Genomic DNA, 16307 nt, shown 5'->3' on the forward strand with positions numbered 1-16307 from the left:
GTTTTTATCAAGCAGATTATTTGTAAATTTGTATGGAAAACTTGATTATATATTAGTTTAACCTAATGGTAAAACCATCCAAGTTCAACCTAATTTAGGGGCCTTTAAAACATCTGCAAACAAACAAAAAAGAAATCTGCAATTAAATAAATAAGGAATTGTTTATCCAGGGTGTCTATAAAGTAATGAGGTTGATTTTCATTTCATGGAAATTATATCATTAAATAAATTTAAGATATAACTAGAACTCTCACAGTATTTTATTTCATTATGGTAATTATGAAAATTTGCTGTTATGGGAAAAAGAGTAAAGCTCCTAATTTTAAAAATCAGTATGCAAACTTAAAGATTAACAAAAAATTTTACCCTGTAGAGGAGACTTTGGAACTTTACTGTGTGTGAGTGTACATTTAGCACATTTAAAATATTTAGACTTTCCTGGAAATGTCTGATTTGAAATGAAAGCTCACTAATAACATAGTTTAAAAGAAATGTAATTGAGATAAGAGTTTTTTTCTTTTTTCTCTTAACTAGATAATATTGGGAGTTCTAAGTTTTCATCAGATTATTTGCTTTTTAAAGTAACTTTACCGTCTACATTAAACTGAATAAATATGTAGACAACTTTTGTTCTCTGTAAAAATAATTGTGATGGTTTAAAACACTGACCTAAATTTTATTGGGATTTGCTATATTATTTGGGGGGTTTTGGTATTTCTCTGCCAGTTTTTTTTTTTTAACTTATGAGCTGTATATTAAAATGTCTAAGACTTTTGGACCTTGTATTTGATATATGAACATTAGATATAGGTACCTGGATATGAGGCAGATGTATTTATGGTTTTATGCCACATTCTTAGGACTTTGATCTTTCCTTTTGTCCAGTTAACTTTCAGGTACTGCTTTCTTGAAAGGTGTCCTGCCAGAAGCTATTTGGGCTGGAGATGGTAACAGTGTTATAGACATTCTCCATAAAAATAGAAAGAGCAAAGATAGTTCAAGACTGAATGGTAGGTTTGGGGAAGGAAGATTAAATCAAAGCCCTGAGTCTAGAACTGAAACAATCTGTTTCTTTAAAAAACATCTACCTTAAAAAAGAAAAAAATCTTACAAAGTGCTTGGTCACTGCTTTATACAGTGAAATACAAGAAGACTATAAGGAAGAGATCCAAAATTAGAAGATGAGGTGATCTTGAATCAGAGTGGTAGAGATACATTGCAGTTTTAATTGGTGGAGATTTTTACTGTTTTTTCTATCAGTTCCTATTTATATATCAGTTGCCTTAGTATAATTTTAATGAAGTTAATTTTAATATGCTTGCAATTTGTTTTTTGTCACTTACTCCTACACTGTTTAATTCCATGGAAGAACCCATCAAAGGACGTAATGGGGACACATTGGAGCAGAGCCAGTACACCCAAAAGGAAAGGCATCATGGTGTGTAGCCCGGAGAAATGTGCCGTGTTAGTATTGTGCGTTCACTGTTGACTCACAGAGTCCTGGGGGCTTGAGTGAGTAATAGGTCCATTCTAACAGAAATGAACACCTGCTGAACTTTGTTTCTACAACCTGTTTTCTGTACTTTTTAAAAATTTAATTTCCAAATGAAAAGTTTGAGGTAACTTTTTCTGAGTGTTAAAAAAAACATTTTTGGATAGATTATAATAGCAAGTTTGGAAACATTTTATTTAGCTAGAGCCCTTAATATTTTCAGTTCTCCCTCCTTTGATGAATCATTTGTTTTTAAATAACATAAATACCAACTGGCACATATTGGAGGATTCTTTTTGTTTACTCAGTTGTTCTAGTAGCAAGTGGGGTGTCCAAGTTATGGATTTTTTCTACCAGATTCAGCAATTTTTAAAATTACCTGAGGGAATTCCCTGATGGTCTAGTGGTTAGGACTCTGCTCTTCCAATGCCAGGGCCTGGGTTCAATCCCTGGTTGGGGAATTAAGATCCCACAAGCAGTGTAGCATGGCCAAATTAATTAATTAATTAATTTTTAATTAATTAATTAAAAAAAATTTTTAATTAATTTTAATTAATTAATTAATAAACTTTATGAGCTCTGCATTGTATTTTGGAAAAGGAAAATCAAAATAGGTCAATTTCAGTTCAACTTGTTAAATCTTAAGCTTTTGCAAAAGGCCATTGGTGTTACAGAGAGGATGAGAAGAACTAAGACATGACTGATCCCGTCAATGAACTTATCTGATTGGGAGAATGGAATAGTTTATATGCAAGAATGTGTGACTTGAGAAATACATGTTTTGATCATGGGGTTTTTTTAAAACAAAAAAGATATTTTGTTAACTGAGAAAAGACGTTAAGTGAAACTTCCATAGAGAAGAAACTTTATTTTCAGTGAAATGTTATTCACCACAGTGACATTTTACCATTACACATCATTTACCACCAAATGCACACCCTTAGGCATTTTAGAAAATTCTGGATAAACAAGATTTTTTTTTACACATGTAATAACACTCTTTATATTCTGTTTTCAAGATAATATAAGAAAAGCATGCAAATGCAGATATTTTGCTCCAGCACTTTTTAGTATTTATTGCAATATCATTTTCACTGAATTTACACTGGTGGTAAAATTATACCACTTAGCCTTATACTTATGAAGTATATTTTCGGGGGGTCCTGCAATATCTTTTGTACATGACCATCTCATTGGGCATGAAGGGAAGACCTTTGTTCTATCTGAACTATTATTTTAATGCTTTATTAGAACTACACTATATAATTTGATCTTTGAGTGTATTTTAAGCTTTTTAAAATTGCGACCTCTATAAAAGGAATGCATTTTACACCATAATCCAGTATACATATGCAGACATATGCCTGTGTTTGTATGTATATAAGTATATAAAATATATTATAGAAACAGAAGTTTCACAAAATAATATTTACTCTTACTGTACATGATAAACTCTAGTATTTTCTCTTCTATTTTCTTTTAATGCTGGTTGAACCTATAAATTGATTTTATGAACTACTAATGAGTTGCAGTCCACACTTAGGAAAACATTACTTTAGATCAGGTTCTTGAATAGTGTTCCCTAGAATCCTAAATGGGTATAAAAGTTGCCAAAGAAAGATATTTTTACCAAACTACCTGAGGAACTTGTTTATTGCTTTTGTTTTATGCATTGTTTTATTGTTTTGTACATTGCTCTTCTGGGTCAGATTGCTTAAAAAAATCTGAGCTAGAATGCTTAAAAAATAAAGTTAGGAAACCACAAATCTGAGTAGTTAGTTACTATTTAATTCAGTTTCTTGGATTTGAAATGTGGTGTTACACATATTATTTTTGTAAAGACCCTACATGAAATGTGGTTTTTCTGGTCTTGTCATAAATGTATGTAATCCACACTTTACTCTGGCCAAGTTTCTAGTTTTGTTCACTGTTTTTCATAGAGAAAGTTCTTGAGGAAGGAAGTTTTTCAGGTGTGTGCACAAGCAGATACAAGGGAACTCTCCCTCTTTTGATGCCGCAATTGTTTTTTTGCTTGTTTGCTTTTTGGTTTTGTTTTTTTTGTAAGCTTTATTATACTAGTTATGTGATCCTGCTTCATTGCCTCTCCATGCCTTGCTTTTGCCATGTTTCAAATAATGGAAAACGATGGTGACAGACACAATAAGAAAAAGTAAAACATCTTTTGACTTCAGAATGCTTAATTCCTGCATTTAAAGGCTTCCTTGGGTGTTTTGTGCTATAGTGTACTGGGATGAATCATCTCACCATTACTGATTATAAATTCTGTTTTTGAAAGAGAACATGCAGTTTTTGCTGTACATATAGTTTAGCAATAACCTATACTAGGAAAGAATGAGGGGGAAGAATATTCTTTAATTCAAATGTCACAGCCTTTGTGTTTAATAATTTTGGGCTTTTAAAATACTGCTGGATTTTTAATAACTTTATGAATGTTACTTTTTCCCCTCTTTATATTTCTGATTTTGGAAATACAACCAACTTTCACCTTTTCCTGAAATCCAGTATGATGCTTTCAAGGATACATCGTCAAGACTTTCATCATTAGTATGTAGTGCATAACTTCATGTTAAATGTAGAGTTTTACTTTATAAACACCTGATGATGCTAATCATAGATTATGACTTTTTCATAGGTTTGTTATGATGTTTGGGGGAAATGTATGACTAACAAAGCAAAATCTAGTGTTGTGCAATTGTGGCATAATTTAGCACTTGAATAACTTTGTCTTTTTTTTTTTTTTTTTTTTTTTTTTTTTTTTTTTTTTTTTTTTTTTTTTTTTTGCGGTACGCGGGCCTCTCACTGCTGTGGCCTCTCCCGTTGTGGAGCACAGGCTCCGGACGCGCTGGCTCAGCGGCCATGGCTCATGGGCCCAGCCGCTCCGCGGCATGTGGGATCTTCCCGGACCGGGGCACGAACCCGTGTCCCCTGCATTGGCAGGCGGACTCTCAACCACTGCGCCACCAGGGAAGCCCTAACTTTGTCTTTTAGAATATCAGGATCAGATAAAAATTATTTGCTTCCCTATTCAGGACTAAGATTGGCAGTAGTATCTTTCCTTAAAATAATGAGCCACCCAGCTGACACATACTCATTGACCTGGAAGACATGTTCCCAGCAGTATTTTGATACGTACTGAACTAAGGCAGCACAGGCCCTACTGTGTTTCATGTTCTGTGTCACAAGCCAGCAGGTGTGAAAGCACCCAGCAGTGACAGATGACAACTGAAGCATCAGTTACGTCCACTCATTTTTTGCTTGATTTGGTTTTTTTATGGTATGTCATTTTTGGCCAAGGAAGTTTAGTTATCGCATGTTTTTCTTGGGTTAATATGTCAATAGATTGCCTGAGTTGCTAGACTATATCAGCAGCTCTTAAATGTTCAGGGTAATGTATAAAAGGAAAGATATGCATATTCTAAAAAGAAAAATGACTGTATAATTACTGATTCAGGATCTAGCTGTGCATGTTTCAGATGATTTGTGTAGAGCAGACTGTTAATAGCTAGGACCTTTCTAGCTGCACCTCCTCATTACAGGCCAACGGTGCATACCTAGATTGGACTTCTTGTCTACCAATGGACCAGTTTAGTAGTATTGCTGTCCTCTATCCCCTCACATACACTTGGCTCTGTACTCCTAGGAGAAATTATGTGTTGAGACGGTGCTATCTTCAAAGGACTCAGATGTCAGATTATTGTCTAATGATGCTGCTGCTACTCGAGAAAATCCATACATACCATGTTGGCTGCTTTCCTCTGAGCAGCACATGCTGTGGGACCACTAACTTGGGTTAAGAGGACTGTCTTGGGCAGTACAATGTCATGTTTTCTGTTCTCAATCTTGTTTTGATTGATGCACGGGATTGTTTTTTGGCCTTTAGGTAAGGAGGACTGTGGAAGGAAGTAGACTCTCTTGTCACTCATACCTTTTTAAAGAAGATAGTCCCATGGGCAGGAGCTCAAATGAGGTGTGGGGTGAGGGCCCCCACAAATATCCTGCCTGGCTCTGAGTCCTAATTAAGTTTTTAGTTGACTAGACACTGAGCTGGGTGGCACAGGGGAGGTGAGGGGGAATGAAGGTGTGTAGAGAGGCTGTGTGTCTTAGCCAGCCAAGGGCAGTGAATCATTTACTAACAGGTGGGAAATAGAGTGCATGTAGACTACTCTGTCTCAGGTGGATCATTCTGTGTATGATTTTAAGATGAATTTTATTAAATTATTTTTAAACTTCACTATATGATCCTTGTATTCAATATTTACTTCCAGAATCATTCTGACAGTCACTCTGATGGAATGAAGAAGAGATCTTCTGGTTCTCATAAAGACCCACTGGTTAGTTCTGTTGTGTCTCATATCACAGTATTTTGTGTGGCTGTAAAATTCACTGATTACTTTTATGGAACTGAAGAATTATGATTGCATTGGTGTGCTCTTAAGGCATTATTGAAACTTGATAATATACTGAAACATGACTTATCAGAACTTATTTAAAAATAATTTTGTTTTCATTTACAAGATTTAATATCAAGTTAATATATCTAACCCTAGTGGCTAGCATTAGGAAAGTGTCCCACGAAGTTCGTTAACAATGTATTTTCATTTATGAACTGTCCTTTGGAGGACTATACCTTAAGAATAGGCTTAGTGAGATTCTTATACCTATTTTAGAAATTTGAATTTATTTAGTTGTGGTATTATAAGTAGTACCAAAGTCACATATAGGTTTCATTCTGAATGATTGTTTTTATAGATTTTATAATTTTGGGAACTTGAAATTAATTTTCTGGTAGAAACAATAAAGTACACAATGGCAGAGTTCCCATGCTGTCTTGTAGAAGACTCTTCAACCAATAACGTAATTAAACTATGGAACTAATAGTGCTCTCCATTCCAGCAGACCTTGCTAAACATTTCTGTGGAGGAAAAAATGTCTAGAATGCCCATGTGGGGTGTTAGGAACACCTCTTTCCTGTCAGGTTGCTACAGCACTGGCAGAGGAAGTACAGTCCTAAGCTCCCTGCTAACTCAAGGTTCCCATGGGCAGGGTTCTGACCATTGGAGGGGTGGAGAAGAGGGTTGGGAGGCTTTGGCTGGTAGCAGTGAGGAAGGGGGAGAGAATGAAATGGAGAGGATATTAGTGAGATGCCCTGGTGGGGGCAGTGTTGGGAGCTCTGGGGAGAGGTGAGTCCTGGTGCCTCGGGCAGGGCCAGGAGTTTTGAAAAAATAACTTTAATGATTTCTGTGGCATTGCCAAATAGATTATAAAAGTGGTAATTATTCATTCATCCTGGGTTTTTCAAGGACATTTCTAAGTATGACATGAGAATAAATCATTTATTATTTCCATTCCATTTTGTCTGAGAGTTTATACTCTTGTTTTTAAAGTAAAAAAAGAAAAAAAAATTAGCAATGACTTGGTTTGAAAATAGTTAATATTTTAATATTAATATTTTTTAAATATTAATCTTTAATATTAATCTTTTTTGAGAGACCTGAAATAGTTGTTATTTTCACTTTCACCTAATATGATTCAATGCTTTAAAATCATTATTTTGGAGGAGAAGGGTTTTGGCAATATCCGATTTTGCCTCTGTGTTTTTAGGTTAACAGCATTTAACCTAAGAAAAATGTGTTTAATTTTGCTTTTTGCAGAGTGGCCTCTACTTTGACCAGAGAAACTATAGCAGTCTTAGACATAGCAAACCCACTTCTGCCTACTATACTCGGGTTTGTCACAAGTTTTTTGGCTTCATGTGTTTTATCCAACTTTAACACATTTCTAATCCCCTGTTGCATTTTGACTAGTTAGAACTAATCTGTGAATGGCTGTGTATATACTAGTTTGTGGTAACTGAATTCACATAGTCTGTGTGAGTGTATCTTTAAATAATGGGAACTATTGAATCACCATATTTAAAATGAGTACCATTTTTTTCCAGTTTTTTTAATGAAAAATATTTAACATACAAAAAAAGTTCAAAGAATTTTATAGTAGCCACCTGCGTACCTACCACTCAGATTCTACAATTGATATTTTACTATATTTCCTTTATCATGTAATTATCTGTCCAGCTGTCCCTCCATCCATCAGTCCATCTTTTTGGGGGGATGCATTTCAAAATAAGTTGTAGGCATCAGTATATATCACAGTGTATGCCCTTTTATTAAAAATATACATGTGAAAATTTAAACTGTACGTGGGATGAGAAGAATGTAATATTTAATGTTAGAATCTCGTTTTTTCAAGGCATTTGGCACATCATACATTTAAAACACATATTTAAATATATAGCGCATAGTACATTTGAAATAATTCAGTTGTCAAAACATAACTTAGATATTTATGTATCTTATTTTCCATGTCTGATTGGGCTTGGTGAAAAAAACTGAAAATTGTGTCTTGAGATGACATCAGGAAAAAGATTTAATTCCTTTTTTAAAAATGCTGTGCCTTGTTAGTGTGTGGATTCATTGTGACCAGTACAATTTATCTAATTAAACTAAGGCACTTGGTCCATGGCTTGTTGTGAAATACACGTTTTCTAATCTATTTGGGAGAGTGTTTATAGCAATAACTCAGAGCTCATTTACCTGGTTCCCCAATAATCAGGATAAGCCCATTAGATGTCGCAGGAGCTGCTGGGGACTGGGATGTGGACACTGTTTGCCACACTCCCTGTGCCGTGGCCCTCTTTTCCTGAGTGTTTTCTTAGGTGCCCATCCCATCTCCTAACACTAATGTTCAAAGACCAATAGGACTTACCCCATTTATAGGAAACTATTCCGAGTGTTTTTCTTTCTTATCCCTTAAAATTGGTATTCAAAGAGATTTCTAATGATTAAGTTTTTCTCACATTGTGTGTCACTTAACTGCCTTAAACACTCAAGAATTACTAATGAATTATAGAGTATAAAATAAATATGTCTTCTACTTGCATGATGGTGAGGCTGATTCTCCTCTTCTTTTTTCCTTTTTTTTTTTTTCTTTTTGCTTGTTTTGTTTTATTTTGTTTTGTTTCTTATCAGTCTTCTTCCCTATACAGTGACCCTCTGGCAACATCTAAGAGCTACAGGGTTAGTACTTCCTGGGGAGTATGGTGCCTTCATAGCTATCAGTTGCTTTTCTTTGGGTTAAATCATGTGCTTTCTCCATAGGCCTCCCCTACTGCAAATTCTGGTCTTCTGAGAAGTGCCAGTCTGGTGTGTATTTTCCTCTTCCAACGTGTGTACTCCTGGTGGGGCCATTGTCACGGTGCTGACTCTGGCTTGCCGTCTTTCCTCCAGAATAGTCAAGGACACATGGCTTTAATGCTATGTGTACTGCAGACTGTGCTGCCTGTGCTTAAAATACAAAACTTCTGAGGAGCAAAAATGAGCATATCATAGCGGTAGATACTGCTTGGCTGTTGGTAGGCCCTTGCTTAGAATTGGCTTCCTGTAGAGGAGGTAGACTTGCATGGGTTGCACTACACTTGCATACTTTTGTGAGATGGCTGCCCATGCATGGGGTGTCATATTTTGGGGGGGAACAGCTGTGGCCTTGGCCATGTTAATACTAGACTCTAATGGAGCCAGCTGACTAGAAAGACAAAACAGTAGCTCTGTGTAATGTGCGAGTTGGAATTGGTTGCTTTCAAGGTGTTGTTTGTTGTCTTGTGGCCTGTTCTAGTGGACTGGGAACCTGAGGCTTTGTACTTAATTTTATCGTAACAGTGGGCAAAATGCTTTCTGTACCTCACTTTCTTTTCTGTACCTTACTTTCTTTTCTGTTCTATTTCCTCTTTTGAGAGAATAAAGTCGTAAATGTTCTCCTAATTTCATAACGTGATGATGAAAGGCAGTGCTGTAACCAGTGGTGCTTTTTAAATGAAGTGTGAGTTTGAAGTTTTAATGAGGCTGACGCAGGAATTTATGCATACATAAATGAGTGTTACCACCTCAGGAGGCTGTACACGTTAACACCATTCTTCAAAACTTTTGGAACTAGGTACTGCAAAGAAGTTATGTCATTTTCAAAATAACTTTGATGCTGAATAGATAAATGGCATTTCCTTTGTTCTTTAGGCGTCGTTGTATGATGGTGGATTATATAACCCTTATGGTTCTCGAACTGTAAGTCTAAGCAGGTGGAGGTGGTGAGGAGGGTGGTGTGTAGGTGGGCACAGTTTACTTACAGAGTCATTTAATCTGACCTATAATTACTCTACAAGCTGTGATCCATCAGCTTGCCAATGGTGGCTCTCACCCAAGCTGCGAGAAGGCACCTGCTGGAAACTGTGGCTTAAAGCATGAAGGCAATACAAGTAGAGAAACCTCTTTCCTGGCTCATTAGTTCCTCAGGAAGAGGCTGGGAACAGCGCTTCTCAGGGCCTTTCTTCTCCCTCCTGCCGTGGGCTGCTGGATGGTGAGGGTGGGAGTGAAGAAGAGTTCAGGCCGGGGAGGAACAGTTATCTTCACCTGAGAGCCAGGGGCGAGTTAGGTCCAGGGGCACTGATGTATTCCCAGCAGAAAAAGGAGCTGATCGTTAATTGTAAAACCTTTCTTCTTGGAAACTTTATAGCCATCTGAATACAGTTTTCACTCATCAAGAACAAGTTCAGCCCGAAGCAGTCCTGTGGTGAGCTGTCTAGTCTCTTTGCATGCTTTATAGACACTTTGGATTGTTTCATTAATCTGTACTCACCATTCAGAATATTGAGGATGTGGTGTGTTTCACTCTATTGTGCATGGATTATCATTTTGCTTCAGTACACAAACTCAAGAACTAATTTGTCCTAACGGGTGGTTTCTGTATGAATGTGACTTAAGCACGTAATTTCTTAAGTGAGTCTGGAACCAGTGCCATTAGAATTTTTTAAAAATTTATATATAACTGTCATTTGTGTGGAAATTCTTGTCTTCTCAGTGGTGATAATTTAGACTATGAGTTGGTTGCCCTATCCTTTTCCTTCCTCCTTTTCATGTCTACTTCCTACATTGAACCATTTCACTTGCTTACCAGCCTGTCAATCAGTGGAGTGGGAGGAGAAGAAATCAAATACGTCAGCTTTTAAAAATTGCTCCAGGGCTTCCCTGGTGGCGCAGTGGTTGGGAGTCCGCCTGCCGATGCAGGGCACACGGGTTCGTGCCCCGGTCTGGGAGGATCCCGCATGCCACGGAGCGGCTGGGCCTGTGAGCCATGGCCGCTGAGCCTGCGCGTCCGGAGCCTGTGCTCCGCAATGGGGGAGGCCGCAGCGGTGAGAGGCCTGCGTACCGCAAAAAAAAAAAAAAAAAAAAAAAATTGCTACAGAAAACTGGGACAATTCTAATCACCCAGTCTTTCTGGAGTATTAAAACTTTTTTTAGGGCTTCCCTGATGGCGCAGTGGTTGAGAGTCCGCCTGCCAATGCAGGGGACACGGGTTCGTGCCCCGGTCCGGGAAGATCCCACATGCCGCGGAGCCGCTGGGCCCGTGAGCCATGGCCGCTGAGCCTGCGCGTCCGGAGCCGGTGCTCCGCAACGGGAGAGGCCACAACAGTGAGAGGCCCGCGAACTTTTTTTTTAATTTATAAATGTAATATTAGCTTAAGGAAAGTACAAAATAAAAGTTCTCTGACCTTTCCTCCTATATCCATTCCCCAAATGCAACCTCTGTTCTTGTATATCCTTTCAGAGATATTTCATGTATATATGAGTGTCCTTTATTTGAACAGTATGTAAATGACTTGTATACATACTGCTCAACTTGTTTTCTTTACTCAAAGTATCTTTTCAAATCAGTATATAAAGATCTATTTCATTTTTTTGTCAGTCTTTTTTTTTTTTCATTCTTTTTTTGACATTTAAAAGATTTTAAAAAGTAAACCATGTCCGTTACTGTTGCCACTGAGTGCCTCTTGGAGATAGGTTTATGTCAGCACATTTTTTTTTTAATGGCAATGGATCATTCCATTAGTGCCTGGGCTGTAAATTTGAAAAATTGCTCCTGTTTTGATGGACATTTAGGTTGTCAGAGTTTTGCTACTACAGACACTTGTACAATGAACATGCTTATGCAGGTATATTTTTGTGGACTTGTATGAGTAGATCTGCATGGTAAATTGCTAATTATGAAATGATGGGAATCAGAGTATTTACATTTAAATTATGCTATATATTGCCATATTACCCACCAAAAAACTCTAATAATTAACATTTTCAATAACAAATGATGACTTTAGGAACTACCTTGTTATTCTTGACAGTGTCAAAATTGGAGAAATTATTAAGCAGTTTCTTAATGGTCAACATAGGTTACTTTGTGGAGTGGAATAGGTGAGATATATGGACTTTCTTCTACATATATGTTCGGCTCATTTCTTCTGCCATTTCCAAGTGGCACTTATCAAGAATTCTACTCTAATAGCTAACAAAAAGTTATTACACGGGTGTTTTCACATAAGGAGGAAGTTTACTTTTAACCCACCGGGTAATAAAATTCCACTTGGCAATTCTTGGGCCTGGTAGCATTTTTAGTGTCCCAACTGTGATGGTCCCTTGCAAACAAAATTATGGTAGTATTTTCAGTCAAGTGTAGAATCTTGTCCGTGTGTGCTGGCTAAATGCTCTTTCATTTGCAAGTGGGCTCAGAGTTATTATCCCAGTGATGCCAGAATGGTTTCTTAGTGATGTCAGAATGGAGGCAGCCTACATATATTGAAGATGAGTCTTCCACTGCTGGTGAAAGAGGAAGAAAACTGTGTGGTGATATTAGAAATATCTCCACCTGCTGCATAGGAATGAATAAAGGACAGTAAGAATCATCATTTCAGTGTCCTTGCCGGTAGGAAATTCTGTCTTTGACTTATATTATTTCACTTAAGAAGATTCTTTTATTTTCTCTCCCAAACTAAAACATTAAATGTATTTATTGACTCCTGATAGGACCCCAAAGGGCCTAGAGGTTTAAAAAGCATGAAGTCCCTGGCTGGTTTTAGCCAGTAGAGTCATGCCTCCCCCCCTTTTCGTTCATTTAACTTAAATAAAAGATGAAGTGCTATTTTATTCTTTGTGCTTTTTGGAAATATCTTTTGGTTTTTAATGATCGTTCATTATGCCTTGAAAAAGCTTTTTGGTTTAATGGTGCACAATAGATGGTGCTAATTATTATGCTCATGGAGAGTGTTTGTGTGCTTCCCAAAGCCTTACCTCATGTGCCTTCAGTCAGGGAAGACCTGTAGTGAAATTGCATCTTTTTCATTATCTGCTTTTAATATCTATAGTTTATCGACGATGACACTGCAAGCATTGCTCCTTCTGGTCGTGCCAGCCGGGGGCGAAGGGAGAGTGTGGTGAGCGTGATTTGCATGCAAACACATACGATGAGTTTTAAAATTGCAACACTGTGTGATCACATGAAATCTGTTGGAAAATGAAATTTGCACTTGACAAAATGAGTGTTTTCTTCAAATTTAGTTTATATGAGTAATTTGCCTTCAGAAATGTATTCCTGAGAATACATTTTCTTAGTGGGCTATGTAAGCTTTCCTAGTGACACCTCTTATGTGCTAGTCATTGTGTACTTGACAGATTTTCACTTTCAATTTTTTGTTGCTATTTTATGCACGTGCATGTACGTGCACAATTCACCAAAACCAAAAAATTTCTCAAGCAAAATTAATGCCTCCACATTGTTTAAAACTCATTACTATGGATTAGAAATCATGCTGCCATTAATTAGTTGTTTTCTTCGCTGTGTATTTAAATTTAACCATAGTTTATACATCTTTTAAGGCCCATGAATACTTTGAGTTGCTGATGGCAAAATTTAAAAATTTTGGTCTTAGAATTCAACTAGAGTTACAATTATAGAGGTAACAAATAGCTATGTTAGAATACAAATTATATAATTTCAGGTTATTCTTTTGATGAAGCAAGAAATTTTACAGAGGGCTGATGACATTTTTGCTATACTTAAAAATTGATTCGAAAATTACGTTGGTGAGGATGGTGTGTCAGCTTAGAGCTAAAACAAAAGAGCCCAATAAGTAAGAGGCTATAATTCCTTTAAGAAAATAGAAGGTCATTTAATACAAGTCATGTTTTGTGAAAGATTGTAAACACAAAGTTTTCATAGAAAAGGGGAACAGCAAGAGTTTGTGAGCTTTGTTGCCAGAAATCCATTGATCTGATTAAGACAGTTGTGGTCCATTGGCAAGCCAGTTAATGCTCATACTCAGAGCTGCAGGAGAAACAACAGTCCATGACACCTGAAAGTACCCCAGAAAGTGATGGAGTGGAAAGGGCAGGGGCTCTGAAATGATGATGCCTGGGCTTGAACCATTTCTCCAACCTGTTAGTTGTGTTAATGGCAATTTCTTTATTTGTACAATGGGCATGTAGTGACTATCTTTGTAGGTAGGCTTAATATTATGGATTAAATGAATTACTATATAGAAAATACCTATCAAAATTCTGAGATAGTGGGTACCGTTATTATATGTAAATCTAAGTTGTATTACTGTGAACAAGAATACTATTGCTTGATTATCTCAGCTCTTAGCAAAACTTCATATTTGTAAGCTTTAAGGAAGGCATCTCTGTGGATGGGCTTCCAGATTCCTTTCTGGAAGAGAAGAGTTTTTGAGCAAGGGAATCAGACAGAGCTGAGGTAAAGAACAGCTGATAAGTGAGGTAAAAAATATTCATTATTTATTAATTCAACAAATGTGTATGGAGGGAGTACCTGTTATATGTGAGGGACCATGTTAAGTGCTGGGAATAATGTGGTAAGCCACATAGACCAGATTTCTGACTTCATGGAGCTTATATCCTGGTGAAAGAAATAGAAAATAAACTGATAAAGATAGGAACGAAAAAGAGAAAGTAAACCCGGGGACTGTGAAGAGAAAAAGCAGGTGATATTATAGAAGACATTGAGTGGTGTGTGTGTGTGTGCGTGCGTGCGTGTGCGCGCACGCGTGTGTGCGCACGTGTGTGGCGGAGAGAGAGAGAGAGATCACCCTTGGATGGAGTGATCAGAGAGGGCTTCTCCGAGGGAGTTGACCTTTGAGCTGAGAGTTGAGCTGCTTGAAGAGCTGCTTGAAGAGCTGGGAGGAGAGCTTCCTAGGCCAGTGCCAACGGCGAAGGTGGGAAGACACTGGGTATGTTTGGGGAACCAGAAAGAGGCCAATGTAGTTCGTTCATTATTTTGTTCTACAGTTCTCGGTCCTGAGGAATATGAAAAAGAGGAAACTCTGGAAATTGGTAAAAGGCACAGTAAATACTCTGCAGATAATTCCACATTCAGGATATATGTGCTTAACAGAGCTGATAGCTATAATGCATTATACATTTGTGAAATATAGTAGAGGCTTTAGGTAAATGCTATCCTAGAATCCCTCATGGTGAGGGTGATGCTGGTTCTCAGGCAGTACATGGATGATCTCTATAGCATAGGACTCTAGCTAGGATGAATAAGAGCTTATTTTAGGGAGCTGTGATGTCATTTAGGAACCCTTTACATTTCTTTCTCACCTTCTTGAGTAGGTAAGTCACAGCAGTTTCCTCATTTCATTTCATGATACTTTATCACACACCAAAAAAAAAAAATTTCCCCCATATGCCAATGTTCTTATCTTTTTCTTCTCTCTCTTCTTAACTTTTAAAGCATCTCATTTTTTTCCTGACTGAAAGGCTTCTGCAGCTGATTATTTTAGTCGCTCCAATCGTAGGGGGAGCGTGGTCTCCGACATGGATGATGTCAGCATCCCAGATCTGACCAGCGTGAGTGCAGCGCATGGGGATTCACTGTCTCAGGCTTGTGACTAACAGCTAACAAAATAGCTATTTTTAAATTAGGAACTTAATTTACTGCCTAGGAAATATTTATTTCAGCACACTAGCATAAAATACAGTTATTTGTTTTGTTTTGAAATGTATATATTGATATGTTCCAATTTTTTACAACATTTTTCCTGTGGAAATTTTCCCCCATAGAACCCCTCAGCAGTTCCAACAATTATCAATATTTTGCCAATTTTGTTTCATCTATTTCTTCCCCTTTCCCTCCTTTTTTTCCTGAAGTACTTTAAAGCAAATCCCATACATCATGCCATTTCCCAATAAATAGTTCAGTATGCGTCTCTAGTTGAGAACTTTTTTCTTTATTTACTGTGCCATTATCATACCTAATGAAATGAAAAATAACTCCTTAAAACCATCTAATACCTAGCCCATATTTAGATATTCCTTATCAGTCTTAAAATTTGTTTTCCCTTTTCATTTTGGAGAATCTGTAAATTTTTAGGTAAACTTTGAAGGTTGAACAATAAAATATCCTGCTTAGCAAAGAGTCACTAACTTATAGTAACTGGGAAGAATCTGAATAGATTTTGAACATTTGGATTATGGCATTGTTTTGAAGAAATGCCTATCTATTGCTTTCACATTCATTGGGAACTGAATTTAGGAAAGACTGTCCAGTAGAAATGCCTTGAGGCATTTACCTTAATGAAGGAACCTAGACCAGCAGATGTCTAGCTGCCTGATGTATGTAACAGCCTGATTTTCTGTCTGTGACGTCTCTCCGTAACTGGCATTAGTGTTGTTTGCCCTTGGACCAACGCTGTCCTGATTATCAAGCGCTTTGAAGCAGATGAGTCAGGGTTTCTTAACAAAAAATTAGACAGTTTTTTAATGAAGAGAGAATTATTTATATTTAGCATGTCACCAATTGTATTTAAATAGCTATTTCTGAATGACTAATCCTAGAAAACAATTTTGAGTGTTGTCCTTAAGTATTCCAGATTGTTGGCGCTCGAAGCTGGCTGGCTGAG

The 16307-nt window shown here is 37.1% G+C and overlaps 1 protein-coding gene across 7 annotated transcripts in view; it reads left to right on the plus strand.

Annotated features, from left to right (window-relative positions):
* LRRFIP2 (LRR binding FLII interacting protein 2) overlaps window positions 1-16307 on the plus strand; it is a 118933-nt gene that overhangs the window by 48851 nt on the left and 53775 nt on the right. For 3 of the 7 annotated variants that reach the window (XM_089919013.1, XM_089919012.1, XM_089919014.1), the window contains 5 exons: window positions 1370-1438; window positions 4016-4057; window positions 5779-5844; window positions 7165-7239; window positions 8539-8586. The exons of 3 other annotated variants lie outside the window; for them this stretch is intronic. In XM_089919013.1, coding sequence (XP_089775139.1) covers window positions 1370-1438; window positions 4016-4057; window positions 5779-5844; window positions 7165-7239; window positions 8539-8586 — 300 coding nt within the window. Of the gene's footprint in view, window positions 1-1369; window positions 1439-4015; window positions 4058-5778; window positions 5845-7164; window positions 7240-8538; window positions 8587-8667; window positions 8713-9576; window positions 9625-10072; window positions 10130-12752; window positions 12822-15165; window positions 15256-16307 lie in introns of all 7 variants that reach the window. One more of the 7 variants, XM_089919019.1, reaches the window with a different exon arrangement.

Source organism: Delphinapterus leucas, chromosome 10, assembly GCF_059928025.1.
Source record: "Delphinapterus leucas isolate spDelLeu-1000000601 "Yukka" chromosome 10, BTC_Dleu_Yukka2, whole genome shotgun sequence".
Classification (NCBI taxonomy): Eukaryota; Metazoa; Chordata; class Mammalia; order Artiodactyla; family Monodontidae; genus Delphinapterus; species Delphinapterus leucas.